This window comes from Mugil cephalus, chromosome 10 (genome assembly GCF_022458985.1).
Source record: "Mugil cephalus isolate CIBA_MC_2020 chromosome 10, CIBA_Mcephalus_1.1, whole genome shotgun sequence".
Lineage (NCBI taxonomy): Eukaryota > Metazoa > Chordata > Actinopteri > Mugiliformes > Mugilidae > Mugil > Mugil cephalus.
In genome coordinates this window covers 623,965-651,860 of record NC_061779.1, presented here as the reverse complement: position 1 = coordinate 651,860, position 27,896 = coordinate 623,965, and the positions used below count along the sequence as shown (strand labels likewise).

The 27,896-nt window shown below is 44.2% G+C and overlaps 1 protein-coding gene across 5 annotated transcripts in view; it reads left to right on the top strand.

The window, feature by feature from the left end:
• Positions 1 to 20,032, top strand: part of ckap5 (cytoskeleton associated protein 5) — a 33,858-nt gene extending 13,826 nt beyond the window's left edge. The window contains exons 16-45 of one of the 5 annotated variants that reach the window (XM_047595823.1): positions 93 to 185; positions 287 to 472; positions 573 to 667; positions 928 to 1,111; positions 1,845 to 1,993; positions 2,109 to 2,283; positions 3,192 to 3,305; positions 3,422 to 3,550; positions 3,705 to 3,899; positions 4,449 to 4,575; positions 4,656 to 4,741; positions 5,611 to 5,721; positions 7,287 to 7,409; positions 7,858 to 8,007; positions 8,334 to 8,537; positions 8,615 to 8,750; positions 8,893 to 9,086; positions 10,280 to 10,452; positions 11,473 to 11,496; positions 12,473 to 12,649; positions 13,255 to 13,375; positions 13,836 to 14,015; positions 14,575 to 14,762; positions 14,919 to 14,994; positions 15,084 to 15,272; positions 15,405 to 15,542; positions 16,336 to 16,419; positions 16,787 to 16,946; positions 17,031 to 17,152; positions 18,348 to 20,032. In XM_047595823.1, coding sequence (XP_047451779.1) covers positions 93 to 185; positions 287 to 472; positions 573 to 667; positions 928 to 1,111; positions 1,845 to 1,993; positions 2,109 to 2,283; positions 3,192 to 3,305; positions 3,422 to 3,550; positions 3,705 to 3,899; positions 4,449 to 4,575; positions 4,656 to 4,741; positions 5,611 to 5,721; positions 7,287 to 7,409; positions 7,858 to 8,007; positions 8,334 to 8,537; positions 8,615 to 8,750; positions 8,893 to 9,086; positions 10,280 to 10,452; positions 11,473 to 11,496; positions 12,473 to 12,649; positions 13,255 to 13,375; positions 13,836 to 14,015; positions 14,575 to 14,762; positions 14,919 to 14,994; positions 15,084 to 15,272; positions 15,405 to 15,542; positions 16,336 to 16,419; positions 16,787 to 16,946; positions 17,031 to 17,152; positions 18,348 to 18,599 — 4,335 coding nt within the window. In that variant the 3' untranslated portion in view covers positions 18,600 to 20,032. Of the gene's footprint in view, positions 1 to 92; positions 186 to 286; positions 473 to 572; positions 668 to 927; positions 1,112 to 1,844; positions 1,994 to 2,108; positions 2,284 to 3,191; positions 3,306 to 3,421; positions 3,551 to 3,704; positions 3,900 to 4,448; positions 4,576 to 4,655; positions 4,742 to 5,610; positions 5,722 to 7,286; positions 7,410 to 7,857; positions 8,008 to 8,333; positions 8,538 to 8,614; positions 8,751 to 8,892; positions 9,087 to 10,279; positions 10,453 to 11,472; positions 11,497 to 12,472; positions 12,650 to 13,254; positions 13,376 to 13,835; positions 14,016 to 14,574; positions 14,763 to 14,918; positions 14,995 to 15,083; positions 15,273 to 15,404; positions 15,543 to 16,335; positions 16,420 to 16,786; positions 16,947 to 17,030; positions 17,153 to 18,344 lie in introns of all 5 variants that reach the window. The other 4 variants (XM_047595822.1, XM_047595826.1, XM_047595825.1 and 1 more) reach the window with 4 other exon arrangements.
• The last annotated feature ends 7,864 nt before the right edge of the window (positions 20,033 to 27,896 follow it).

The following is a 27,896-nucleotide window of genomic DNA, read 5'->3' as shown; positions in this document are numbered from 1 at the left end:
AATAATATATATATATAATAATAGGTCGTCCTGTTGGAGCCGTCTCTGTCTGGATGAGGAGAGTAAATGTGTGGGTCTGTGTCACGTTTCAGGCCGTGGAGACGATGGATAAAACCACGATGCCCTGCCAGGCTTTAGTCAGGATGTTGGCCAAGAAACCGGGCTGGAAGGAAACCAACTTCCAGGTACCTGCTGGTGATGATTTAACCTGTAGTTTTTCCTCATTAATCTGCTTTAATCTCCATAAATGAGCAGCGTTGTCATGGTTTCCTCTCCTCTGGTGCAGGTGATGCAGATGAAGCTGCACGTCGTGGCTCTGGTCGCTCAGAGGGGACAGTTTTCCAAGACGTCGGCCTTGGTGGTGCTGGACGGTCTGGTGGACAAGGTCGGAGACGTCAAATGTGGCGGAAACGCTAAAGAAGGACTGACGGCCATCGGAGAGGCCTGCACGCTGCCCTGGACCGCAGAGCAGGTCTGAGACCTCCACCGCTCTCTACCCCCCCAAATAAAATAAATAAATATAAAAGATTCACCCAACAAACATCATGTCTGACTTTTACTTCATTTTCCAGGTTGTGTCGATGGCGTTTTCACAGAAGAATCCAAAAAACCAGGCGGAGAGTCTGAACTGGCTGGCTAATGCCATGAAGGAGTTTGGCTTCGCCGGGTAAAGTCCAGTTAATTTTATTTATTTATTTATTTATTTTGATGTCTAAATGTCCTATAAACACTTCTGTTTGGAAGTAAAGTAGATTTTTCTTTCTATTATTTCACATTTCTCCTCAGGGTTAATAAAACAGAACTAAATATTCTCTTGGTGCAGGTTGTGTTTTTCATCTTTAGCTTTAAATGTGTTGAACCTGAGAAACGAACTGAAGAATGATCCACAAACTAATTTCCTCCCTGTCTCTGTCTCCATCGTCCCAGCATCAACGTGAAAGCTTTCATTAACAACGTGAAGACGGCTCTGGGGGCGACTAACCCGGCCGTCCGCACGGCCGCCATCGCCCTGCTGGGCGTCATGTTCCTGTACATGGGGGCTCCTCTCAGGATGTTCTTCGAGGACGAGAAGCCGGCTCTGCTCGCTCAGATAGACGCCGAGTTTGAGAAGGTACGACCGGAGAAACCGGCTTCTGGGAATACGAGGAGAAAATAAAACGGCTGCACATCTGGAACAAATATAATTAATACGACCATGAATTATTCTGGAGTCAAATAACAATATTTTATAGAAATTTAATTTAATAAAATATATTGAAGCCACATAAATACGTACGTACTTAGTTACTTTCTATTTTGTTTGCAGGAAAATATTATTTTACCAAATATTCTGCATATTTATTTTTATGCTATTAAACAACCTGCGTTACTAAAATTAAATCAATAGAGTAAATTAAAACAATAAATAAATAAAATAAAAATACGGCTTAAATGGTTAAAAATTAAAATATACATTAATTTATTCAATTATAGTTTCTTTAGATTCATAAAAACATAACAAATATAGTCCTGGAAAAAAGGGAAAGTGCACAGTTTAAAAATTGCCACCGAGTTTGAAAATTAATTAGTTATATTGTTTTATTTTGCAGGGAAATTATTTATTATAAAATATAATTCATTACTTCAAACTTCAGACATTAAATTAAAATTCTGGTGTGAATTTTTCTAATTAAACCAAATATTTAAATGACTAAAATGTCATCATGTTCCTTTTAAATTAGATTTTAAGGAGAAAAGTCAAATGTTCAGAGTTTAAAAATAACATGAAATGATGCAGAAGACAGAAAAATGTAAAATACAGTTTATTTCAGGGGAAATCTGACATGTTTGCGCCTCTTTAACAGATGCAGGGTCAGTCTCCACCAGCTCCAATCAGATGCATCAAGAAAACGGCTGCAGATGATGAAGGTGACGATGGAGACGAGCAGGATGAAGATGGAGGAGGAGGAGGAGGAACAGACATCATGGATCTACTCCCTCGCACAGACATCAGGTAAAAAACCCTAAAACAGAATCTGTGAGACTCTTGGTTTTACTCCAGGCTTCTCACTGATCTGTAATAATATCTTTAATTGATTTGATGGAAATGCTTCATCCTCCTCTTCAAGTGACAAGATCACGTGCGACCTGGTGTCTAAGATCGGGGACAAGAACTGGAAGATCAGGAAGGAGGGTCTGGACGAGGCTGCAGCCGTCATCTCCGAGGCCAAGTTCATCACCTCCAACCTGGGGGAGCTTCCTCTGGCCCTGAAGGGACGACTGGGAGACTCCAACAAGATCCTGGTGAGGAGCAGCAATTACACTCATTTACATTTACCTCCAAATGTAAATACTAAACACAAACTATATGTACAAAAACAGAATAAATGTACTTATAAAAACCTTGGAAGGTAACGGTCTTAGTCTAAGCTGTTCGTCAGGTTTGATCGTACGAACCTTTGGAGCCTCACGTCTTCTGGTCGAAGCCTTTTAATAAAACCCAGAGTTAAATGAACCATAGTGATAAAAGACTGAATCAACGTAGGTTTGATTTTTAGTAGCGTTCATATTTTTAAAGGGAAGCTCAAGACTTTTAATTTAATCTTATCTGTTTATTTATTTACTCACTATATTAAAAATATCTTTGACTCTTTAAGTGGTTAGCATTTTTATTTATTCTTATTTGCTCTTTGGTCTTAGTGGTAAGAGTTTGGTTTTTCTTATTATTAAATACTATTTTCGTGGTTTTATTCAGCCTGTGGTGTTTCCTCCCCTATGACAGTTCCTGCTCCTCTTCTAATGAATATTGTTGTTATTTATTGTGCATAATGGATTTAGGGTATTATGAGCTCAGCGCGCTGGAAGAAACTGTTTACATACGTTTCTTACATTTATTTATATTCTTTGAGGGCTGGACGTTACTACTGATTCACATTTCATCCTTTATAGATTGGACTGATCTAAACGACCATATAAAGCTGCTGGATCACAACTGATTTAACTAGAATAACAGGCTAAGATGCTGTACGAGCCTGGACAAATCCACCAGAGTCAGATTGTTTTGTTTAGGAGCAGAAGACGTCAGGACGGATTTATTTTATATTGTAAAATTTCCCAGTTTGAGATGAATAGAGCGTATTTCTATCCATGTAGCTATGTAGCTTTTCCCCACATCTAAGACGAACCGTGTGGTTGTTGTCTGTGACCTCCAGGTGCAGCAGACTCTCAGCATCCTGCAGCAGTTGGCCACGGCCATGGGCCCAGGACTGAAGCAGCACGTTAAAGCTCTGGGCTTCCCTGTTATCACGGTGATGGGCGACAGCAAGGTACAACAACCAGACATACGCACTCTTTCTCTGTTATAATACAAACTTTAAATTTAAATTGACCCCGAGGATGATTGATGGTAAAATAAGAACCTGCTGTGTCTCCGTCCCTGCAGCCCAACGTGAGGGCGGCTGCCCTGACCACCCTCCAGGCCTGGGTGGAACAGACCGGGATGAAGGACTGGCTGGAGGGAGAAGACTTGTCTGACGAGCTGAAGAGGGAGAATCCCTTCCTACGGCAGGAGGTGCAACAACAAACAAACTTTTTACCGTCTCCTTTCAGGACAAAACACTGACATTTATGGAAAAGCTGATCATTCATGGGTTAAACCTCATCCAGATGTTGGTTGTACATGTAGGAAAAACTGTTCTTTACCGTGAATCGTGTCCCTCATCCAGGTGCTGGGCTGGTTAGCGGAGAAGCTGCCAAACCTGAGGACGGTCCCTGGAGACCTGATGCTGTGCGTCCCTCAGCTGTACGCCTGCCTGGAGGACAGGAACGGAGACGTGAGGAAGAAGGCTCAGGACGCGCTGCCCACCTTCATGATGCACCTGGGCTACGACAAGATGCACAAGGCCACCGGGAAACTCAAGGTACTGGAACGGATGCACGTGCAGATCCAGCAGGAACCAGTTAGAAAACCACAAACATGTTGAACCAACCATTTCTAGAACTTAGAATGTAAATCTAACCTGGACATTTCTAAAGCTGATCAACACATTTACTTATTTACAACTATTTCCATTAAAACTATTTAGGACCATGTCCACAACTATCAGGTGTCCAACCAGTAATAATGTCTAAATGTCTCTAAACTGTCTCCATAGACTGAATATAGCCTCACTGTTGCTTAGCAACCACTGACACATCACGTCCTTTTCACCGTTTCTCTGTGAACCAAACATGACGACAACATTCAGGAAAAAGCCTCAGTTATTTAGAACCAGTCTAGTTTTACTTGGTCTAGAAACACGAGTTAAAAACTGATCTATAGGATGAAGTTTCTACTAAAGTTGAGACGAAGACTCGTTGAGAAGCGTCTTGATGCTACGTCGTCTTAAAGTGGTCGACCCCAGAGGATTAAGAGCTTTTCATTCCTTATAGCTGTAGTGACTCATGACTTCCCTCTTCGCTCCCTGCAGCCGGCCTCCAAGGATCAGGTGGTGGCCATGTTGGAAAAGGCCCGAGCCGTGATGCCGGCAAAACCTGCAGCTCCGGCCAAAGCTGGAGGAGGGAAAGGATCCGGAGAGACGAGCAGAGCCACCTCAGGTTGGTCCTGAAACTAAACTCAGACTGAGCTGCTGCTGTTTTCTCACACGGATAAACTGACTGTGCTGGTTCGTCTGCAGCCTCCAGGTCTGCACCAGCTGCAGAGGACGTGGACAGTAAACCCGAAGTGAAGAAGGTCCGAGGAGGAGGAGCGGCCGCTAAGAAGGTACGTCAGTCTGCATCCTCTCCTGGTTTCATACGAGGCTGGTGACTCTGTCTGGATTTCATCATCACACAGAGAATTAAATCCGTCTGCATCAGGATCAGCTGATTTACAAACAAGTAAACATTTTATTAATTAGAAGCAAAATAAATGAATCTGAGGATGTTTAAGCTGCGAATCTCTATAATAAGAAAAGAAGATCAGAGGATCTGCAGAGTCTGAATAATTTCCCCAAACTATTTGAGTGATAAACTAATTTTAGTTCAGGGGCCTCGGTCAGAACAATTAAATCTCAGACAGACCAGAAACATGACAACATGATCAATAACAACAACAAAGACGTTTTCATTTGTTTCAGAGCGAAGAAGAAAATGTTCCATGAAATGTTCACGTTTAATGAAATACTTGATATTTTACAAAGAAATAAGTTTAATTTTGGAACATTGTGAATCTCAGTGTTATGTCCACAGCTTAAGAAATAGCTCCCTCTCATGGACACATGAGGAATAACGGTTTTATTGGAGATTTGCATTGAGTGTCTTCTACGTTAATTATGTGCACTTTGAAAGTTTGTCCTCTGGACCAGATCGGATCCTCCTGGTTTTGGTCCCTGATCCCTGTGTTAGACAACATCTCCTCCTGGTTTAATTAAATCCAGACAGAGCGACACCAGACTGAGACTTTCTGCTGTTTTAAAAACCGTTTTGAGTTTAATTTCAGTCTGAGGCGTTTGTTTCATTCACATGTACATTTAAACGTGTTTTATTTTCTGTCTCCGTGAACCGTTATTTACCGTTATTTCCCATTATTTCCCGTTATTTCCCGTTATTCCTGTGAAGTGTAAACGTGATGTGGTTTCTCTACCCACCCAGCCTCCCTCCCCTCCCGAGGAACCCGTCCCTCCCCCTCCCTCCAAGGATAAGGACTGTAATGGTAGTAAAAAGTCCGCGGGTAAAGCCAAGGCTGCTGCTGGCAGTCAACAGGTAGATGTGACCACCGGGACGTCCTCCAGACCCGACCCGGTCCGGCATGTCTCTAGCCTCTCAGAGGACACTTGTCTCAGCTGGACAGATGTTAACCCCTGTCCAGCTCCTCTGGGCCGTGACCCGGCTCCTTCTAATCCTGTGTCTCTTTAATCACTAATAAACATGCAGCCGAACGTTAGAGAGACTGAAGCTCAGCGCGATGCATGTTTACATGTTTACAGAGAAACACACCTCGTTCAGACCTGCATTCACCTCCTGGCCCCTTTGGCCCGGCCCAGGGTCCGGGCTCGGGGTCCGGCCCAGGGTCCGGCCTCAGGGTCCGGGCTCAGGGTCCGGGCTCAGGGTCCGGGCTCAGGGTCCGGGCTCAGGGTCCGGGCTCAGGGTCCGGTCCGGCTCAGGGTCCGGTCTCAGAGCACATGTGGAGCTGGTCTGGGACCCATGTGACCTTGTTCCTTTGGTTAATTAGGACACAATGAGTCCTGGGTCCCATTAAACACCAGCTACCGTCACTTAGAGTCACCACAGGAAGTAAACCATCCTTTCCTTTCCTTCCTTCCTGTTTTTCATTCCCTCCTTCCTCCCTCCCTTCCTTCCTTCCTCCTCCTTCCTCTCTCCTCCCCCTCCTTTCTTCCTCCTCTTCCTTCCTTCCTTCTCCTCTCCTTCCTCTTCCTCTCTTCCCTTCCTTTCCTTTCTCTTTTTCCTCCCTCCCTCTCTCCTTTCTCCTTCTTCTTCCTCCTTTTTCTTTCTCTTCTCCCCTCTCCTCTTTCCTTCCTTCCTTCCTTCCTTCTCTCCCTTCCTCTCTCTTCTCCTCTCCTTCCTCTCTTCCTCCCTCCCTCCCTTCCTTCCTTCCTCCCTCCCTTCCTTCCTTTATCCCTCCCTCTCTTCCTCCCTCTCTTCCTTCCTTCCTTCCATGTGGTTCTGGTTCTGGTCCAGTGGTAGGTAGAGATCCATCAGAGGCAGCAGCTGATACAGTATTATACTGACCACATGGTGGCGCTGCTGCTTAGTTACACACAGACTGAGACCAGGTCTCTGGTTCTGACTGAGGACGAATTAGTGGAGACTCATGTTAATCCATTAAAGACCAGGTGAGAGCAGGTAGACGGACCAGGTGAGAGCAGGTAGATGGACCAGGTGAGAGCAGGTAGATGGACCAGGTAGACGGACCAGGTGAGAGCAGGTAGATGGACCAGGTAGATGGACCAGGTGAGAGCAGGTAGATGGACCAGGTAGATGGACCAGGTGAGAGCAGGTAGATGGACCAGGTAGATGGACCAGGTGAGAGCAGGTAGATGGACCAGGTGAGAGCAGGACGTTGGTGCTGAAGGTCTGAACGAGGCTTTAAAGGACACGTGAAGGGTTCTGGTCTCCACTGCATGTGTGTCAGGTCTCAGTGTTTCCGTTAACCTGCACTCTGATCCTTCCAGCTTTAACACCAGCTCCTCTCCTGCCTCTGCTCCGTCTCTCACTCCTCTTCCCTCCGGTCACATGTCAAATTAAACCCCGGCAGGACTCGGGTTCAGTGTTTCTGTCTCTCACCGGGACGTTGTGTCCTCTCTCAGGGTCCTGCTGCTAAGAAACCTGCAGCCAAAGGCCAGAAGGACGATGAGGACAGGTCTGGGCCCATCTTCATCCTCATCCCCAACGCCAAGGAACAGAGGATCAAAGAGGAGAAGCAGCTCAAGGTAAAACTAGTCACAAACATAATCGTCTCAATAAAAACACCCACATTCCTTAAAACCGCTCAAATGTCACTGAAACATTTCAGACGTATCGATATAAACACGTGTCTCTAAAGTGCAATGGGAATATTTTTTTTGCCATTTCCCTCAATATAAGATAAGACTTTACCAGAGTTACACCTCAATGGAAACACGTAAAAAGACCGAATGGACTCGTTCTAGTTCATTCAGTTAATCTAAAGTGACTCAAGGGAATAATAACCTATAAGTAACGACGTCTCCGTCCTATGTCTCAGACTAATGTCTGTCTCTGTCTAGTCCCTCATGAAGTGGCCGGTGGGTTTAAGTGCATCCTGTAGTTTCTAGCATCCTCACAGCAGAGGGCGCTGTGACCCAGGAGCCGCCTCGTTCACGTCTCACTGGTAGAAAACTGATTTCCTGCTTGTTCCAGATCCTGAAGTGGAACTTCATGACGCCTCGGGACGAATACGTGGAGCAGCTGAAGACTCAGATGTCCACGTGTTTCGCCAAATGGCTGCAAGACGAACTCTTTCACTTTGACTTCCAGAGACATGTGAAGGCCATCGGGGTCATGATCGAGGTAATGCTTGGTTCCTTGGTTCCATGTGTAAATCTCCATCTTCTTCTGGGTCGTATCATGAGCTCAATGGTAGAATGTGGTGATGTCCAGGAGAAATAAAATGTCCAAAGGTTGAATTGTGTGAACGTTGCCTCCTGTAGTGAATCAGTCGCATTTTGGAGCCAGATTCACTTTAAGAGGTAAAAACCCAACGTGGAGGAACTTTGGGTTCTTTGGTTTGATCCTAATGTCCAGATGGAGAGTGGACCTGGTTCTGTTTCACTAGAACCTTTGTGTTCATTGTGTCCGGATGAGGCTGGATGAATGATGACGGTTTGTGTTTGCAGCGGCTGGAGAGCGAGAGCGACGCCACCCTGAGCTGCCTGGACCTGATCCTGAAGTGGTTCACGCTGCGCTTCTTCGACACCAACACCACGGTGCTGATGAAGGTGCTGGAGTATCTCAAGCTGCTGTTTGCCATGTTGAACCGGGAGAACTACCACCTGACGGAGTACGAGGCCACCTCCTTCGTGCCGTACCTCATCCTGAAGGTGAGGACGTGGGACGGTCGATCTGAAGCTCCTCCCCTTTCTTTATTTAACCTCCTCCTCCTCCTCCTCTTCTTCAGGTGGGAGAGTCGAAGGATGTGGTCCGTAAAGACGTTCGGGCCATTCTGAACATGCTGTGTAAAGTTTACCCAGCGTCCAAGGTCTTCCCCTTCCTCATGGACGGAACCAAGTCCAAGAACTCCAAGCAGAGAGCTGGTAGGTGGAGTTTTAGAGATTTTCGTTTTTGATAAAGTTATGATGTTATCTGGTGTTTGCGATGGAGGGACGGGGGGAGTTAAATAGTTACAGGAACCTTCCCTGAGGAGCCTGGTGTCTCTGGTTTCTCCGGTTTCCTCAGAGTGTCTGGAGGAGCTGGGGTGTCTGATCGAGGGCTACGGGATGAACGTCTGCCAGCCGACTCCAGCCAAGTCTCTGAAGGAAATCGCCGTCCACATCGGCGACCGAGACACGTCCGTGCGCAACGCTGCCCTCAACACGGTGGTGGCCGTCTACAACGTCTGCGGGGATCAGGTCTACAAACTCATCGGAAACGTAAGACGGAGACGTGACGCTACTAGTTTCAATGTTTTAGTTAAAAAGAATGAAACTAGGGAAGCCAGATCTAGTTTTTAACATCATCTGGGGACGTCTAGAGTCTGTCCACATGATTCTACATCAACTATGAACCACATGGAGACTGAACTCATAGAATCTGATCCTTACACGGTCCTTTGTCTCCATCTAGTGGTCTGATGGTGCTACTGCAGATAATAAACAAAATGCAGCCACCTAGTAGTGAAAGTTGGTGGCTGTTAGCTAAGCATTGCTATGTGGCATGTAGCCTTGGTGGCTGGTAGCTTAGCATTGCTATGTAGCATGTAGCCTTGGTGGCTGGTAGCTTAGCATTGCTATGTAGCATGTAGCCTTGGTGGCTGTTAGCTCAGCATTGCTATGTAGCATGTAGCCTTGGTGGCTGGTAGCTTAGCATTGCTATGTAGCATGTAGCCTTGGTGGCTGGTAGCTTAGCATTGCTATGTAGCATGTAGCCTTGGTGGCTGGTAGCTTAGCATTGCTATGTAGCATGTAGCCTTGGTGGCTGTTGGCTTAGCATTGCTATGTAGCATGTAGCCTTGGTGGCTGTTAGCTTAGCATTGCTATGTAGCATGTAGCCTTGGTGGCTGGTAGCTTAGCATTGCTATGTAGCATGTAGCCTTGGTGGCTGGTAGCTTAGCATTGCTATGTAGCATGTAGCCTTGGTGGCTGTTAGCTTAGCGTGGCTATGTAGCATGTAGTCTTGGTGGCTGGTAGCTTAGCATTGCTATGTAGCATGTAGCCTTGGTGGCTGGTAGCTTAGCGTGGCTATGTAGCATGTAGTCTTGGTGGCGGTTAGCTTAGCATTGCTATGTAGCATGTAGCCTTGGTGGCTGGTAGCTTAGCATTGCTATGTAGCGTGTAGCCTTGGTGGCTGGTAGCTTAGCATTGCTATGTAGCATGTAGCCTTGGTGGCTGTTAGCTTAGCATTGCTATGTAGCATGTAGCCTTGGTGGCTGGGGTCCTGGGGAGTTCCATGTGTAAATTCACTTCTTCTGGATCGTATAATGAGCTCAATGGTAGAATGTGATGACGTCCAGGAGAAATAAAATGTCCAAAGGTTGAATTGTGTGAACGTTGCCTCCTGTAGTGAATCAGTAGCATTTTGTTTTGTGTTTGTGTTTTTTTAATGATCCCGTCTCTCTTGCGTCCAGCTGTCGGAGAAGGACATGAGCATGCTGGAGGAGAGGATCAAACGATCGGCGAAGAAGACGCCGGCGGCTCCGGCTAAGACGAGTGCAGCAGAGAGATCTCAGAGGGAGCATCCAACCAACCCCAACGGCACCTTCCTCCGCAAACCTGCACAGGAGGACCCCAACAAGCTCAAGTAGGTGCCCCTGACTCTGCCTGAGAGAAAAGATGAGATGTCAAACACTGAGGAACAGGAACTCACTGCATGAGGGAAATATGTTTGATTCTGTCACAAAGGAATGAATCAGAAAGGTTGTTATTGAGTTTGAGTTTAGTTAAAACATCACCAGCCTGAGGTGAAACGGTACATGATCCACAGACCTGGCACCTTCAGACGTATCAGGTCAAATCATAATCATCGTATGTTAAAAAGTTCCTACAAACAGATTTAAGAAGGTTCACTGCTACTGACTCTGTTAGGTTAAAGTTTAAATGACAGTGAAACCAGAGCATCAAAACACCAAAAAAATGACACAAATATCAACAAAATAATATTAAATAAATGAGACGATTCTTGGAGAAAATTAAAAGCTGCTACTTTAAAACATCATTTATCTTTTATTAAAGAGGTGCAGCTCAGATAATTCTGATTAAATTCAGAACTTAAACATACATGTTGGTGTCGTTCGATCCGCTTCTGCTCTTTCAATAAAAAACTTTATCGAACCATCACAGGACAAACAAGATGGCCGACAGAGAGCAGCTTATTATTCTACCTCTGAAAATGAGCGTTGACGTTCATTTACATTCACAGTGAAGATACTGAACTTTGAATTTATTTTAAACCACGTGAAGTGATTTAATCAGATTTAAATCAGCTGTAACAGGGACCAGTTTAATCGGGACGTTAAAAACATTCTGCACCGTTTCACCTCTGATCTGGTTTGAATCCGTGTGTGTTTTAATTTGAACAGTTTGAAAGGTCTGGTCTCAGCATGTCAGCGTCTCCGTCCTCCTCTTCTTTGTGTCACGTCCATGTTGGTGGTTGGACAGGTTCACCTGGGTGTGAATGTCTGCTCGTACTAATCTGTCCTCGTCTTCTCGTCCTGACCCGTCTGCATGTCCTCTCACTGCGTCCGTCTGTCTCTTAACCCCTCATCTTTCTTCCTGTGTGATGTTTCCTCCTCTGCTCGGCCTGCCTTCCTCTCCGGAGCAGAATAATGTATCGCACGTATAGGATGTGAGTACCACCTCCTGCTCCTGCTCCTCCTGCTCCTCGTTGCTGTCATTCATTCAGACTAAAGAACAGAATCAGATTAACGTCCAGCTTTAAAACCTTCTCTCTGTCTGATGTCACTGTTGATGTTAATGAGATGAAGCGTCGCCTGCTGCAAACATTTCATCTACTTTTAATATTTAGTTTAACTTGTGGTTTTAGGTTGTGATGAGTCTTCATTAACTAGCTCCATTCATTAGCTCCTCGCTGCTAATTCAGATGCTAATGTTTAGTTAAAAACCACCGAGCGATGGAGAGAATGAGGAAAGAAACTCAGGGATGAACTTAATGAGGACGTAACTTTGATCCAGTCCTGTCCTGATCTGTCTCTGCCTGTCGTTCAAAGTCGGTTTGATAAATAAATATAAAATAGAATATTATAAATATGTGATATAATAACATGGTTTATCATATACACACACACACAGATATATATATATATGTATGTGTGTATATGTGTGTTTGTGTGTCTGTGGTGCTGCAGCCGTGTTGTTGTTGTCTCTGAGTCTCCGTCCCTCTCGTCCTCCTGCTCCTCCTGCTCCTCGTCTCCTTTCAGAGAGAAACTCTTCCTGTTGTTTTCAGATCAGTTCCTTCAGCTCCTCTTCAGACTGACTCAGCTGCTCCTCCTCCTCCTCCTCCTCCTCCTCCTCCTCCTCCTCCTTTAGACCAGGAGTTAAAACAACACTTTGAACTGAGTCCAGGCTTCACGTCTGTTCCTGGAGGAGCTCCTCCTCCTCCTCCTCCTTCTGCTCCTCCTCCTTATTCTTTCCTCCTCCTCCTCCTCCTCCTTATTCTTTCCTCCTCCTGCTCCTGCTCCTGGTGTTAAAGTCATAGTGATCTTAGTGTTGACCTGGGCTGGTTCAGTCTGGACTGGAGCCGACCGGAACCGATCTCCAGCCACGCGTCTGAACTCTGTCTCCTTGTGTTTGTCCCGGTCCAGTCAGTCCCGTCAGAACGTCCACCACAGCGAGTCCTCGTCCCACCCGTCCGTCCCCAAGGAGTTCCAGTTGGACCTGGACATGATCGAGATGGACCAGAGCCGAGTCTGTGACCTGCCGGACCTGGTCCAACACAAACTGGACGAGCTGCTGGAGCCCATCATGATCCCGGAGCCCAAGTAACCACCTCCTCCTCCTCCTCCTGCTCCTCCTCCTCTTTCTGCTTCTCCTCCTCCTCCTCTTTCTGCTCCTCCTCCTCCTCCTCCTCTTTCTGCTCCTCCTCCTCTTTCTGCTCCTCCTCTCTCTTCTACCAGATTATTATTTTATTATCTATTTATTTTGACATGTGTGATGTTGATTTTTATATTTTAATGTAGATGCTCTGTAGGTCTGTGTTGTTGAAGAAATAAAATAGTTCCTCGTCCCTTTTTCTGGTTCAGGCTCTGACCAAACGTCCTCTTCAGTAGTAACATCTCTACAGTAGCTGCATATTAATACGACACTGTGTAATTTAATGAAATGAGAAAATATAATAAATAAATAGCTGAGCTAGCGTTAGCATTGACAGATGTTACATTGACCAGTGAATGGAATCAGCATTAAAGCATTAAATTATCAAATGTAACTAGTTAACATTAACACAGAGCTGATGACAAAGCTTCACTTTGTATTATTTACAATGAAAATATATTTATAGTAATACTGAGCTCAGACGTCACTGCTGATGTCTCACTATGTGTGTTTCCTCTCTGACATTAACTCTGCTCCGTATCTTCTCCTCCAGGATTCGCTCCGTCTCTCCTCACTTTGACGACCTCCACAACAGCACCTCCTCCACCATCAACTTCGTCATCTCTCAGGTTGCCAGCGGCGACATCAACACCAGCATCCAGGCTCTGGCCCAGGTCGGTCCACGGACCTCCTGCTGCTCCTCCTCCTCCTGCTCCTCCTGCTGCTCCTCCTGCTGCTCCTCCTCCTCCTGCTGCTCCTCCTCCTGCTGCTCCTCCTCCTCCTCCTGCTGCTCCTCCTGCTGCTCCTCCTGCTCCTTCTCCTCCTCTTGCTCCTCCTCCTCCTCCTCCTGCTGCTCCTCCTGCTCCTTCTCCTCCTCCTGCTCATCCATCTATTTCTATTCCTTCCTTTTCTCTTTCTCCTTTTTCTCCTCCTCCTTGTTCTTCTTCATTGCTGGTCTGTTCTCCTCTTTCTTGTTCTTCTCCATATTTTTCTTCTTTTCTCCTTCATCCTTCCTGACCTCCTCCTCTCTCTCCACCTCCTGCGTTGACCGGCTGATGTGGTTCTTCTCCTTCTCGGTCTTTTTCTCCTCCTCCTCCTCCATTGACGGCCTTTTCTCCTGTTGTCCTCCTCCAGATTGACGAGGTCCTGCGTCAGGAGGACAAGGCGGAGGTCATGTCCGGACACATCGACCAGTTCCTGATCGCCACCTTCATGCAGCTGCGACTCATCTTCAGCACCCACATGGCCGACGAGCGCCTGGACAAGAGAGACATCATCAAACTGTACAGCTGCATCATCGGGAACATGCTGTCGGTGAGGAGGAGGAGGAGGAGGAGGAGGAAGCATCACGTTATTCTGCATAACTCTATAAAACTACCAAAGATTCTGTCATTTTGAAGATTTTAACCCTTTAAATGTCAGTTTGAGTCCAGAGTGTAATCGACCTATAATCTCACTCCTTTTGGTTTAAACTTCAGATTTCAGCTCAAATATTAGTTATTTTTTTCATTTTGACAAACTGGATTAATCCAACTTTATTGACAACTCTGACATGTGCAACACACACACACAGGACTGAAATGTCCTTCCTCAAAGGCTACGATGCAGCAACTTCAACATAAAATGTGCAACGTGGATCTAAACTCGGTTCAACACTGATGTTGGTTGAAACGACTTTTATCAATGAAACCAGAAGAATATGAGCAGCATTTCCTCCCTGACTGCACAGAACCCAGAGGAAGGAGTTGGACCAACCACTTTTAGAACTTGATCTAAATATAAAACGAACATTTCTAAAGCTTATTTAACTATTTAGGACCATGTCCAAAACTATGAGGTGTCCAATCAGTCCTAATGTCTAAATGTCCTCCAGCTGTTCTCCATGGAGGCTCTGGCCAGGGAGGCGTCCATGGGCGTGTTGAAGGACCTGATGCATGGTCTGATCACGCTGATGCTGGACAGCCGGGTGGAGGACATCGAGGACGGGACCCAGGTCATCAGGTCCGTCAACCTGCTGGTCATCAGAGTCCTGGAGAACTCGGACCAGACCAACATGATCAGGTGAGAGGAACCACGGCCACCTTCTTCTTCTTCTTCTTTTTGTTCTCCGGTCTCTAATTGGTTTAAAGGTGAAACGGTTCCAATGTTTGATTGAAGTTGGATCTGATGTGAACGTATCTAAACTCCTCCTCCTCCTCCTCCTCCTCCTCTCTGCAGTGCTCTGCTGGTTCTCCTCCAGGACACCTTGGTATCCACGGCTGGTTCTCCCATGTTCTCTGAGCTGGTCATGAAGGTAAGAAGAACATCTCCACCACCTCACTGGCTCTGGATCTGAACCAGGTCTGAACCAGGTCTGACCCCTCCCTCCCTCTGTGTCCTCAGTGTCTGTGGAGGATGATCCGCTTCCTCCCAGAAACCATCAACAGCATCAACCTGGACCGGATCCTCCTGGACGTCCACAACTTCATGAAGGTTTTCCCCAAAGAGAAACTGAAGCAGTTGAAGAACGACGTCCCTCATCGGACCCTGAAGACCCTCCTGCACACGCTGTGCAAGCTCACCGGGGCCAAGGTACCGCTCCTCCTGCTCCTCCTTCTGCTCCTCCTCCTTCTGCTCCTCATCCTTCTGCTCCTCCTAATGACCAGACTGTCCTCACTAGTGTATCTAAACTCTATCTAAATGCTGGTGTCTCTGATCCATCAGATCTTGGACCATCTGTCTATGATCGAGAACCGTAACGAGTCGGAGCTGGAGGCTCATCTGAGGAGAGTCGTGAAACACTCTGGGAACCTGACGGGACAGAAGAGCGACCGCGGCAACGAGAAGAGCGGCCAGCGCACAGTTAGTTCGTTCCACCAAGCGGCAGAGTTCAACATCTCACTACATCAGATACTCGAGATCTAAACTGTAACGTGACAAAAAGACACAACACACGGCTCGTGGTGTGAACAGACACATTTCAGCACCACAGACGGGTGGACAGCTCCTCACATGTATCAGCAGTTACACAAATTAAATTATAATTTAAACAATAAATAAACTCATCATCAATTCTGTTTAGATTAAAAATGAATTAAATTCACCAAACTCCCTTTTAACCAGGTTTTCCTCTTAAAACACTCCTGGTTGAATGACCTAGTTTTGTCTTTTCCCTCTTGAGAAATGCTTGAATCCTCCAGTTGATGTTCAGTCTCCGCCCCCTGCTTCAAATCAGCCAATGAGAATCTCTCTGGGTCCCAACACTGTAGACCAGGACCGTCTGGACAGGAAACAGACGCAGCATCAGACACAACAAACTATTCACACACAACTACACTACACGTGTCTACAGAGGATGTGTTCGTCAAATGAAAACCGTGGACATTTCATTAGGGACAAAGTTGAATTTATTATTAAGCTTGTAAAAGCGTATTATCCTCCTCTGCACAGAGCGCCCCCTGGTGGTCTGTGCCTGAGGCAAAGGCGCCTCTGTACACAACCACAGACGCACAACAGATACACAGATTAGACCCTCTGATCTGTATGTGTGACACCCGTGGGAACAGAAACATGAATGTGTTGAGTTGAACCTCTGCTGTAGTTGTTGTTGTTGTTGTTGAATGTGTCGTGTTAACGTTGTGCGTCTCGTTGTCAGGACGACCGCATGTCGAAGGCGAAGGTCAGCGACATCCTGTCTGAGATCTTCAAGAAGATCGGCTCCAAGGAGAACACCAAGGAGGTTCGTCAAAAACAAGACGCAGCCAGTTAAAACTGTGTTTTAATCAATTCTCCAAATCTTCACCTCCTTTTCTGCTCTGGTTCATTTTACTGACGATGTCAACACAAACTTTTTAATCTGGTGTCTGACTGTGATACTATGTTTTGATTGGCTGAGGCCACAGAGTGGGTGGGGCCATGGATGACAGTACATTTAGTTACTAATTAATTCTGGGTCTCTGATCGTCCTCATGTTAAATACTTTGTGTAGATGTTTAATTTAACCCTTAATGGTCTTAAAGCCTTAAATTTGATTTGTTCAAACCTGTAGAAGGAGACGATAACAAACTGATCTGTGACTGGTTTATTTCACTGTTGAACGTCGTCAGGGTCTGACCGAGCTCTACGAGTACAAACAGAAATACTCTGACGCAGACCTGGAGCCGTTCCTCAAAAACACCTCCCAGTTCTTCCAGAGCTACGTGGAGCGAGGCCTCCGCATGATCGAGTCCGAGAGGGAGGGGAAGGCTCGCATCCAGACGTCAGCAGGTAGGAGACGGGAGGCCCCGCCCCCAAACCCCGCCCCCAGAGCGTCAGGGCGTGGTCATGACGTCGCTCTGTTTCCGTCCACAGTGATTCCTCAACACGGAGTCGACTCCGGCCTCAGCACCAACAACGAAGAACTGAAACCGGCCGTTTACTACGAGAGGCTGAAGATCCTCCGGCAGAGACAGGGACTGGAGAACACATCCAGGGTGAGTCCGCCTGCAGCGCCCCCTAGTGTCTGGATCCCCCTGTCACCCTTTAACTTTTATTTATTTTATTTATTTAATTTTTGATTATTATCCGACAGATCTAGTCAGACTCTGGTAAAGACGATTTAAAATTAATTTTAATGCCATTTAATCTTATTTAATGTGACGTGATCAAGTCATAATTAAAAGCAGAATCTAAAGTAACATCGTAGTAAATAATAATATTTAATTTCATGTATTTATTTGAAAAGGACAATGCACATTACTGCCCTCAGGCAAGATGTCTACAAACCACACAATGACCAGATGTTCATCAGATTAATTAATGACAAATATTAAAAGGATGCGTAAAATAAAAATAACATATATCAAACAACAAGAAGTTGGCATCTTAACATTTAAAAGTGTTCACGTCCTTAGAGCCTGAACATCGTGGCTGAATTTAAAAGAGGAAGAACTATTCATTTCTTCTTCTGGGCTTTTTATTAGTTTAATCTACTGACAGCATAGATATATAGACACTAGATGCTGCATTGGTGCTGGTCAGACACGTCAACGCGGCCGCTGTCTTGTTCAGGGTTCTTAGCATCTGTAGTAGCATCTTCTTAGCATCTGACTTTTGTGTCGTTTACGTATGTTTCCATAAAGAAACACTAGAACCAAGCAACAGGAACCATTTCAGTGAAAAGATGTTTTACATTGTCTCTAAAGCTTAATATTAAACTACAGGGTAAGAAAACAAAATATGTTTTTGTTAGTAAGACATGAGTTATATGATAAAAGTGACATTTAGAAATGAGCCACTGTGTAACTGCACTAAATACGAAACGTTTCTAAACCATCTGTCGGTTTCATATATAACATGAACGTTAACTGCTAACGTTAGATTTAATAGCTACAGAAACAGAACCGGTGTGAGACGCCGTGTTTATATCTACATACTGACTGTTTAAAGACTTTAAGCTTAATGTAAACCAGTCACAGACCCTGCAGCGCCCCCTGGTGTCTGGATGTCTTCTCTCTGTTCATCAGATGATTCCTGAACATCTGATCTGATCTTTACATTTGCTCTAACCACCTCCTCCTCTTTCTCCTCCTCCTCCTCCCTCTTTCTCCTCCTCCTCCTCCTCTTTCTCCTCCTCCTCCTCCCTCTTTCTCCTCCTCCTCCTCCCTCTTTCTCCTCCTCCTGCAGCAGGGTGTGGGTGGTATGGAGGAGGAGGCGCAGCAGCGTCCCTCCATCTCCTCCCTCCTGTCCTCCAAGCCGTCCGTGGCCTCCTCCACCGACATGTTGCACAGTAAACTGTCCCAGCTGAAAGAATCCCGGGAGCTGTACCAGCAGGAGCACAACGCCGCCCCCCCGACGCACCCCCGCTCCTCCTCCCCCGCCGCCGCCAACCTGGACGACCTGAAGAAGCGTCTGGAGCGCATCAAGAGCAACCGGCAGTGAAGCGTGAGGCGCCGGCTTTTAGATGAAACTCACTCGTGGTTTTGTTTGTTTTTTCCTGTTCGTGTTCTGACAAGAAGAAAAAAAAAAAAATAGTAATAAAACGACAGAAACCCACCGTGCCTGTTCGTCATCAGAAACCATAGCAACACGTCTCTGTACATAAGTAACCACGGCGTCTTCGTCCTCCTCCTCCTCCTCCTCCTCCTGCTGCTGCGTTCAGGGGCAGAAACGTTTGTCGGAATTAAAGATTGTAGCCGAGTTCTCGATGGAGCAGGTGATGGAAACTGATCAGTGTTTTAGGATTCAGTATTTGAGAGTTTCAGGCTGGAACTCTGAAATATGAAGAAACCCCCTCCTCCTCCTCCGCCTCGTCTTCGTGCTGCGTTCAGGTACAGATCCCCTCATTGTAAAAAAGCGTAGCCGAGTTCTCTTCTACAAAATAACCGATGGAAACTTGATTAATTTATCGAGTTTTATGGCTGAATATTTGAGAGTTTCAAGCTGGAACTTTTAAATATTTTCCTCCTAACGTGATGAAGAGCAGCTCCTCCTCTTCATGAGGCGTTCAGGTGCAGATCACCTCATTGTAAAAAGGTGTAACCTTGTTCTCTTCTAAATAGTCAATCAACGGGAAACTGATCAGTGTTTTATTTTATTTATTTGAACTTTTCCAGCCTGAAACTTTCAAATCTGTCATTATTTCTTCCTGACGCGATGAAGAACAGCTCCTCCTCCTCCTCGTGTTGCGTTCAGGTGCAGAACACCTCGTTGTAAATAAATAAGTGTTGTAGCTGAGTTCTCTGCACCAGCGACATCTAGCAGTTTAGAAAATAACGGAATTAAACCACGAACGTTTTTCACGGATTAAGATTTAAAGTTTGAGAGTTTCAGGCTCTGAAATATTTCCTCCTCTTCGTGCTGCGTTCAGGTGCAGAAATTAGAAAATAACCGAATGAAATGATGAGAATTTTTTTTTAAACGGGAGCTTGAGGAGCGACGTTTTATTTACATGAATAAATAAAAGTGGAGGATAAACTGACGCGAACGTCCCCTCGTCCTTCCTAAATGTGTCGGGCCGTAGTTTTTCCGTCTGGTGACACTTTAAAGATAAAAAATAAAAGTCCAGCTTCATTCTTAGAAGGGGGAGGGAGTGTGTTTTGTGTGGGAGTCGTGTGTACATACGTTTGTAAAGTTCTCCTCCTCCTTTAACTCCTTCACCTATTTAACAGCCATGGACCCGGTGGAGCCAAGATGGCCGCTGCTGTTTTTATTTGTCCTGTAAATAAAGTTTGTGTTAATAAATTCATTCATCGTTCTGTAGCCGAATGTTCAGATAACTTTGTATTTAACTCGTCTCACGTCTCAGCTTTCCTTGTATAATCCATCATCATGGAGAACGCCAATAAAGTCTTGTTTTTTTTTTAACAATCCAACATTGACTTTTTATTTATTTCTTTATTCTGGAACCAGGAAACGTCTGAGTTTCAGGTTCGTTGTTAATGTTTCTGCTTCTTCAAGCTTATTTTCAGGATTTTATAGTTTTATATTTCTATTAATATAAATGTATATTTCTTTATTAAAAACTAAATACTATGAAGGTTTAGGAAACAGTTAATCCGTTCTTTGAGCGTTTATCATACATTAAGACACTAATAGTTAATACTTTATTTGTAAGAATACATCATGTATTTAAATTCAAATTTGTGTTTTGTTTCTACAGCATTAATACGTGAAACTATCTCAAGAATATTTCCAGAACCTGAATCCTCCAGGAAAAATAAACGTCCTTTAAACGTGTCAGAGATCCTGCAGCGCCCTCTGGTGTCCAGATGTCGCCTCAACCACCTTCAACTTTTATTTTTTTCATTGGAACTTGTGATTAATTATCATTTTATCGTCTCTAATTATTTCATCATTTACAAACTGCATCTTTGAGACTATTAATTAATCAACAGTTACATTAACTTTCAGTTCTCAGTTCAGTTTAAAAAAAGATAACAACACTTTTTGGATGTTTAATCTTAAATATAATATAATCTTGTAATATAAAACTAATTTAACAAATAAGTGAATAAATTGTTAAAACAGTGCAGAAAAGATTTACTGTTTACTATTATTATTCAGTAAATCTTTTCTGTCCCAGGAATCTGGACATTTGGAGATTTTTAGATTTCAAAATAAGTTTTCAAAGAGAAGCTGCTGGTTCTGAATTCCTCTGTAATGACATCATGTTTTAATCAGATCCTGAGATTTAAGGAGATTTAAGGAGATTTAAGGAGGTCTCCACGGCCTCAACCCACACCCACCCCCCCACCCCCCCACCCCACCCTCTTGGACCCTCGAACCTCTGACCCCCCTGGACCTCGGCCCCTCAGACCCTTCACATCTATAAACGACGTTTATTCTGATCTGGAGACTCGAGTGTTATCACACAAGATGAAAGAAAAGGTGGGAGGCTAATGCTGCTAATGTCACTACTGATGCTAATGCTGCTAATGTCACTACTGATGCTAATGCTGCTAATGTCCCTACGGATGCTAATGATGCTAATGCTGCTAATGTCACTAGTGATGCTAATGATGCTGATGTCACTAGTGATGCTAATGCTGCTAATGTCACTAGTGATGCTGATGATGCTAATGCTGCTAATGTCACTAATGATGCTGATGATGCTAATGCTGCTAATGTCCCTACTGATGCTAATGCTGCTAATGTCCCTACTGATGCTAATGCTGCTAATGTCCCTACTGATGCTAATGTGCATGTCATAATGATGCACTAAGACTGATGCTAATTGTAAAGTACCTTGATGTGCACTACTGATGCTAATGCTGCTAATGTCACTAGTGTATGCATGATGATGCTAATGCTGCTAATGTCACTAATGATGCTGATGATGCTAATGCTGCTAATGTCCTATACTGATGTGCTAATGCTGCTAATGTCACTAGAGCGAGTGCTAAGTGCTATGTCAGCTAATGCTGCTAATGTCACCAGTGATGCTAATGGTGCTAATGTCCCTACTGATGCTAATGCTGCTAATGTCACTAATGATGCTGATGATGCTAATGCTGCTAATGTCCCTACTGATGCTAATGCTGCTAATGTCCCTACTGATGCTAATGCTGCTAATGTCACCAGTGATGCTAATGGTGCTAATGTCCCTACTGATGGTAATGCTGCTAATGTCACTAGTGATGCTAATGATACTAATGTCACTAGTGATGCTAATGTTGCTAATGCAAAGTCCATTTTCAGACCAGACAAGGAGGGAGTTCTGCCCCCTAGTGTTAAGTTTTATTCCATCAGATTGAGGACATTTGTGTAAAGTGAGGACATTATGGCCGGTCCTCACTTCTTGGCTGTTTTGAAGATTAAATAGGATAGGAGGAGGAGGAAACCCTCCACTCCCCTCAGCGCCTCCTTTATAGAGACTGAAAGGAGAGAGAGAGAGAAATCAACCTCTGGTAACCACGGTAACGCCTACTCCTCATCATCAGGTGAGGAGGTGCCAGGAGGAACAGAAACATGGAGGAGAACATACCACTCCTACTTTTCTACTCCTCCCCCTCCTCCTCCTTCTCTTTCTCCATCCTTTTATTTATCATCTCCTCCTCTTCCTCCTCCTGTTCTATTACCAGTACAAGTGATGTCCCCCCATCTCCTCCTCCTCCTCCTCCTCCTCCTCCTCCTCCTCCTCCTCTGCTCTCAGCCTCCTCCTCCTCCTCCTCCTCACATTAATCCATGAGCTCAGAGGTTCGTTTTAATTAAATTCTCCTTCTCTCAGAACGAGTCGTTCAACACAAAGAGGAGGAAAGAATCTGACTCCGTCCTCTGAATCCTGACGTCACTACGCTGAGGAGTAAGGAGTAAGGAGGAGGAACCATAAAGGAATAATGAGGATTAGCGTATCGTAGCATAGCTTAGCACAGCCTCCACACACACAGAAACCTTCATGTTCTCTGTTTTCTTGAGACTCTTGGACAAAACTATTTCCCTGCGAGAATCAATCAGTGATTTAGAGTCAAACCACAGCTGAGAACTTCATAGAGAAACACACATGAGCTAGCATGTAGGCTAACAACACCCAGAAGCTAGCAGTAAGCTAAAAACACCCAGAAGCTAGCATGTAGGCTAACAACACCCAGAAACTAGCAGTAGGCTAACAACACTCAGAAACTAGCATGTAGGATAACAACACCGAGAAGCTAGCAGTAAGCTAAAAACACCCATAAGCTAGCATGTAGGTTAACAACATCCAGAAGCTAGCATGTAGGCTAACAACACCGAGAAGCTAGCAGTAAGCTAACAACACCCAGAAGCTAGCAGTATGCTAACAACACACATGAGCTAGCAGTAAGCTAACAACACCCAGAAGCTAACAAGGACAAGCTATCTAGATTTAGATGTTAGCCCCACGCTAACAGCTGACAGTAAGTAGAAGCTAGTTGTGAGCTAACATCACTCACAAGCTCCTTAAAGTAACAATTCAACAAACTCTAGAATTATTAAATTAAATTCATAGATTTTTAATAGAACATTTATTTATTCTTTCTTTTCAAACAAAGATTAGTCACGTTGGTTTTCTTGGTTCCAGTTGTTTTTATTTGGTTTAATTTATTTTTTTAAATGTTTTTATTTGGTTTAATTTAGTTTAATTTTTTATTTTTTAAAATATTCTTATTTGGTTTAATTTATTTTTTTTTTAATGTTTCTTTCTGGTTTAATTTAGTTTTATCTATTTTTAAAAAATGTTTTTATTTGGTTTAATTTAGTTTAATTTGGTTCCAGTTGGTTTTCGTTGTATTTGGTTTAATTTTGTTTTAGTTGGTTTTATTTAGTTGTATTTGGTTTAATTTATTTTTTAAAAATGTTTTTATTTGGTTTAATTTAGTTTTATCTATTTTTAAAAAATGTTTTTATTTGGTTAAATTTATTTTTTTAAACGTTTTTATTTGGTTTAATTTAGTTTTATTTACTTATTTTTAAATGTTTTTATTTGGTTTAATTTAGTTTAATTTTTCATTTATTTATTTTTTTTAAATATTCTTATTTGGTTAAATGTAGTTTTATTTATTTATTTTTAAATGTTTTCATTTGGTTGAATTTAGTTTAATTTGGTTCCAGTTGGTTTTCGTTGACGTTCAGACGCTTGACGTGGTGGTGAATTTATTTTAATTAGATGACATATGTGTGTAAATTAGAAATGTGAGACGTTTAGTGAAGCTGTTTGTCCTTCAGCCTCCAGCCTGAGCTTCTTAGAACCAGATAAACGTTGGAGTGAGATGAGGACGTTAAAATGCACTTGATCACGTTGGATTGAACTCGGTCCTGTTTTCTGATTGTTGGGAGAAAAGCAGCAATTATCAGGACACAAAAAGCCCTGGAGGAGGACGGAGGGATGGAGGAGGACGGAGGGATGGAGGAGGAGGAGGAGGAGGAGGACGGAGGCTGTTAAGTAAATGATGTGAATGATGATTAGAGGAGAAAGCAGCTCTATTGGACATATGGACGAGTGCAACAGACTGGACGACGTTTCATGATCTTCTCTCTGGTTCAGGGATTAGAGACGCAGTGAAGAGCTGGATTAGAAGGAAAAGACTCGATGGGAAACTTTCCACCTCCAAACCTGAAGAGAAATAAGAAGATTTATTCTGCAGTAATAACAAACATAACAGCTTTAAGTGTGTTAATGGATTCGTTTCAGAGAGAAGGACGTTTATGTGGGAAGCAGTGACAGGAGGAGACCTCCCTGAAGACTGGACCCAAAGTCTAAAACTAAAACTAAAACGTGTTATTATTATTAATAAATAAACCTGTTTGTCTCATGTTTCAGTGAAGCAGAGGAAGTTTGACGCTTTTAAAAAGCAGCAGAAACAATCTGAGAGTTTGACTTTGAGGAGCAGCCGAGCGTAGAAGCACCTGGACCTGGAGGGAGGCCGGGATTTACACATTAGCTGGATCCTTTCTCAGGACGGACCCCCATGAAATCACCCTTTAACGCACAGAGCACAGACTGTGTGTGAGCTAATGTCCGTGGTAAATTGATAGCATTATTGTCTGGTTGTGAAAAGGCAGAACTAAAGATCCTGTGTCCCACCAGCCACTGACTTCCTAACACAACAGCTGTGTGTGCGCAGGACCAGCTCCCATATTATAGCACTAATACTACACTGGAGTAAAACCGCCTGACAAGGAAACGTCTGAGTATTAAAAGCTAAATCTGATTTATCTTTGTGGTTATTTGTTGCTGAAGCGTCACAGGATTTGGGAAATTTCTCCAGGACCAGAGTCACAGATGCTCGTTAATTAATTAATGAAGTCAGTTAATTGAAGTCCCACGTTAGCACCTCGTTACTCCACATGTAAAGGCTGCAGGACCCTGTAACTTTATATCCACTGAAGCAATTTAAAGTTAATGCCCTATTTATTTATTTATAAATACATAAAGAGAAATAAGAGGCCCAGCCATGTATGACAGATATGGTTGATTATGAGCAGATCAGAGCAGGTCATGGAGGTGAATGAATCTCTTTCAGGCAGGAGGAGGAGCAGGAGGAGGAGGAAAAGGGGGAGGAGGAAGGAAAAGAAGACGATGATGATGAAGATGATGATGATGATGATGAAGATGAAGATCGAGGACCTGAAACTGACGAAACTGACATTTTAAATGTAATTTTATATTTAAGTTTCATTACTTGTTCATTTTTCCGTTTCCTGTTAATTGACTTGTGTCTCATGTCTTTTCATTTCTTCGCCTCCCTCCTCCTCCTCCTCCTCCTCCTCCTCCCCCTCCTCCCCCAGGGCCTCAGGCCTAGCCATGTATGACAGATATGGTTGATTGTGAGTAGATCAGAGCAGATCATGGAGGTGAATGAATGTCTTTGAGCGGTGAAAGGAGTCCTGATATGGAAGGAATGGGGAAATCCTCCTTTATTCTGAGTTTGAGAGTGAAACCATCACCAACACTCAGACGGGAAGTGGCCTGAATAGACGTCCCACTGAGCCCAGCCTCTATAATCTGAGAACCAACAGCAGGAAATGAAAATGTGTTGGAGTTTTTTTTATTTGAAATCCTTTTCTTGGTGTCGCTCTGTTTTATTGAATAATGGACTCATCAGGTTTGACCAGTTTTCATCAGAATGAACATTTAAATTAATATTTTCACCAATAAACAATAAAAACCCTCAGACCACGAGCAACGAGTCAAGGTTAATAGAAGAGAAGAAGAAGAAGAAGAAGAAGAAGAAGAAGATACCTCTGTTAAAACCACCGAAGAAGAAGAAATGGGTTCCTGATGAAAAGAAGTATCACGTCTACTAGAAACAGAACAGGAGGAGGAGGAGGAGACTTAACAGAAGGAGAAAATAGGAGGAGGATGTGGAGGAAGAGGAGAAAGGAAGGAGTAGATGGAGCGGGAGGAGAAGAAGAACAAGGAAAAAGAAAAGGAGGAAGAAGAAAAATACGAAATAAATGAACGTGTTTGGAGACAGGCAGCGTCTGGGGCAGCTCAACATGAGGAGCCAATCAGCTTCGACCTCGTTGGGTCCAGTCTGGCCTCATGATGGACAGGTGAGTCTCTTACCTGGGACACATGGAACCAGGATGCATTATGGGAAGGAGACTTTGCTAAACCATCTGCCCCCTGGTGGATTCATCCAGGCTCTGCAGCAGACGACACCAAAGAAAATACTGTAACTCTAATATCTGGGCGGAGCTCCTCCCCTCTAGTCTGTGGGCGGAGCTCCTTCCCTCTAGTCTGTGGGCGGAGCTCCTCCCCTCTAGTCAGTGGGCGGAGCTCCTCCAGCTTTGACTCCATTGGTCCAATAAGAAGCTTCTCCAATGTCTCCAGGTTTCTTCCATCCAGTGTTTTTATTCAGATCTTGTGTTGATGATGTCAGAGTCTGAGTCTCCAGCTCGTCCCAAACTTTCTCTCTGGGTTCAGGTCTGGACTCTGGTCTGGTCTCATGCTCCCTGAACCTCTTTCTCTATCTGAGCCCCATGAATCCTGGTGGATGGAAGAACCTGCTCCTTCAGTGTATTCAGGGAGTCAGCTGACCTCATCCTCTGAACCTGGACCTGAACCTCTGCACCAACCCCACATCAGGGGACATTTGTGCTGCTCCCTGTCAGACTGGAGCCTTTTTTCCCGGTTGTCCTCCCTGATCAGTGGTTTTCTGTTCAGTCCCTTGAGTTCCCTTCACATTGTCCATGGTGTGAAATGCTCTTCCTTCCACTATTAAACACAGCCCTGAGTTCTACTGCTGCTTTTCTTCCAAACGTTTCTCCATCAATCAGGATTTATTTCTTCCTGGTAGAACATGGTTCTCCACTGTCCTTCCAGTCTGGAATAAAGGTCTTAAGCCAGTTTTAGTAGTTTCTAGATGTTTCCTCTGCTTGATGCAGCCAATGATTTGACCCTTCTCCACCAGACTAACATCTCCTCCACCAGACTAACATCTTCTCCTCCAGACTAACATCTCCTCCTCCAGACTAACATCTCCTCCACCAGACTAACATCTCCTCCTCCACCACAGGATGTGGAGGAAATGAGAAGCTCCTCGTTGCATCAGTTGGTCTTAAAGAACCTGTTGAACTAATGATCCACCAGGAGGCGCTGGACTATGAGCTCAGTTACATCCAGGTGGAGTTGACTTTTTTTTTTGTCAGGTCGTATAGTTTAATAATCAGTCAATCCTGTTGTTCCTGAATATTTACAGAATATTCTGAATATTATTCTCTTTCATTTTTTTTCTACCACCAGACGAAATAAAAACGATCATGTCTGAAATGTCTTTTATTTAAAATTTAAATAAATATGTTTATGTTAAAATCAATGTATTTTTGTGACTATTACTTGATACATGGCTTCATCCCGTGTTGTTTAAAGCTTGATTTATTCTTTATTTTTCCCGTGGTGGTTCCTGGGCTCAGGTTGTGAGAGCATCAGATCTCTGGCTGTGATGGATCTGACTGGATTAGCTGTTTCCTGCCCAGACACAATGGACTGCACCAGGAAACCAGATCAAACCACACACAAGTAATATCCATGTGCAGAGCTACATATCATAACACGTGCACCAGGAACTGGAGGGAAACCAGGAGGAGCAGCAGCAGGAAGCTGACTAGTCACTTTATCCCCTCTCACTCTCAGACGGTGGGATCAGGAGAGAAAGATGAAGTTAAAATCAAAGGTCGAAGCTCAGGATTAGTCCTGGGAGGAGGGGGAGGACGGGGGGATGAAGGGGGAGGAAGAGGGGGAGAGAGGGGAGGACGGCTCAGGTTTAAAGAGGCCGA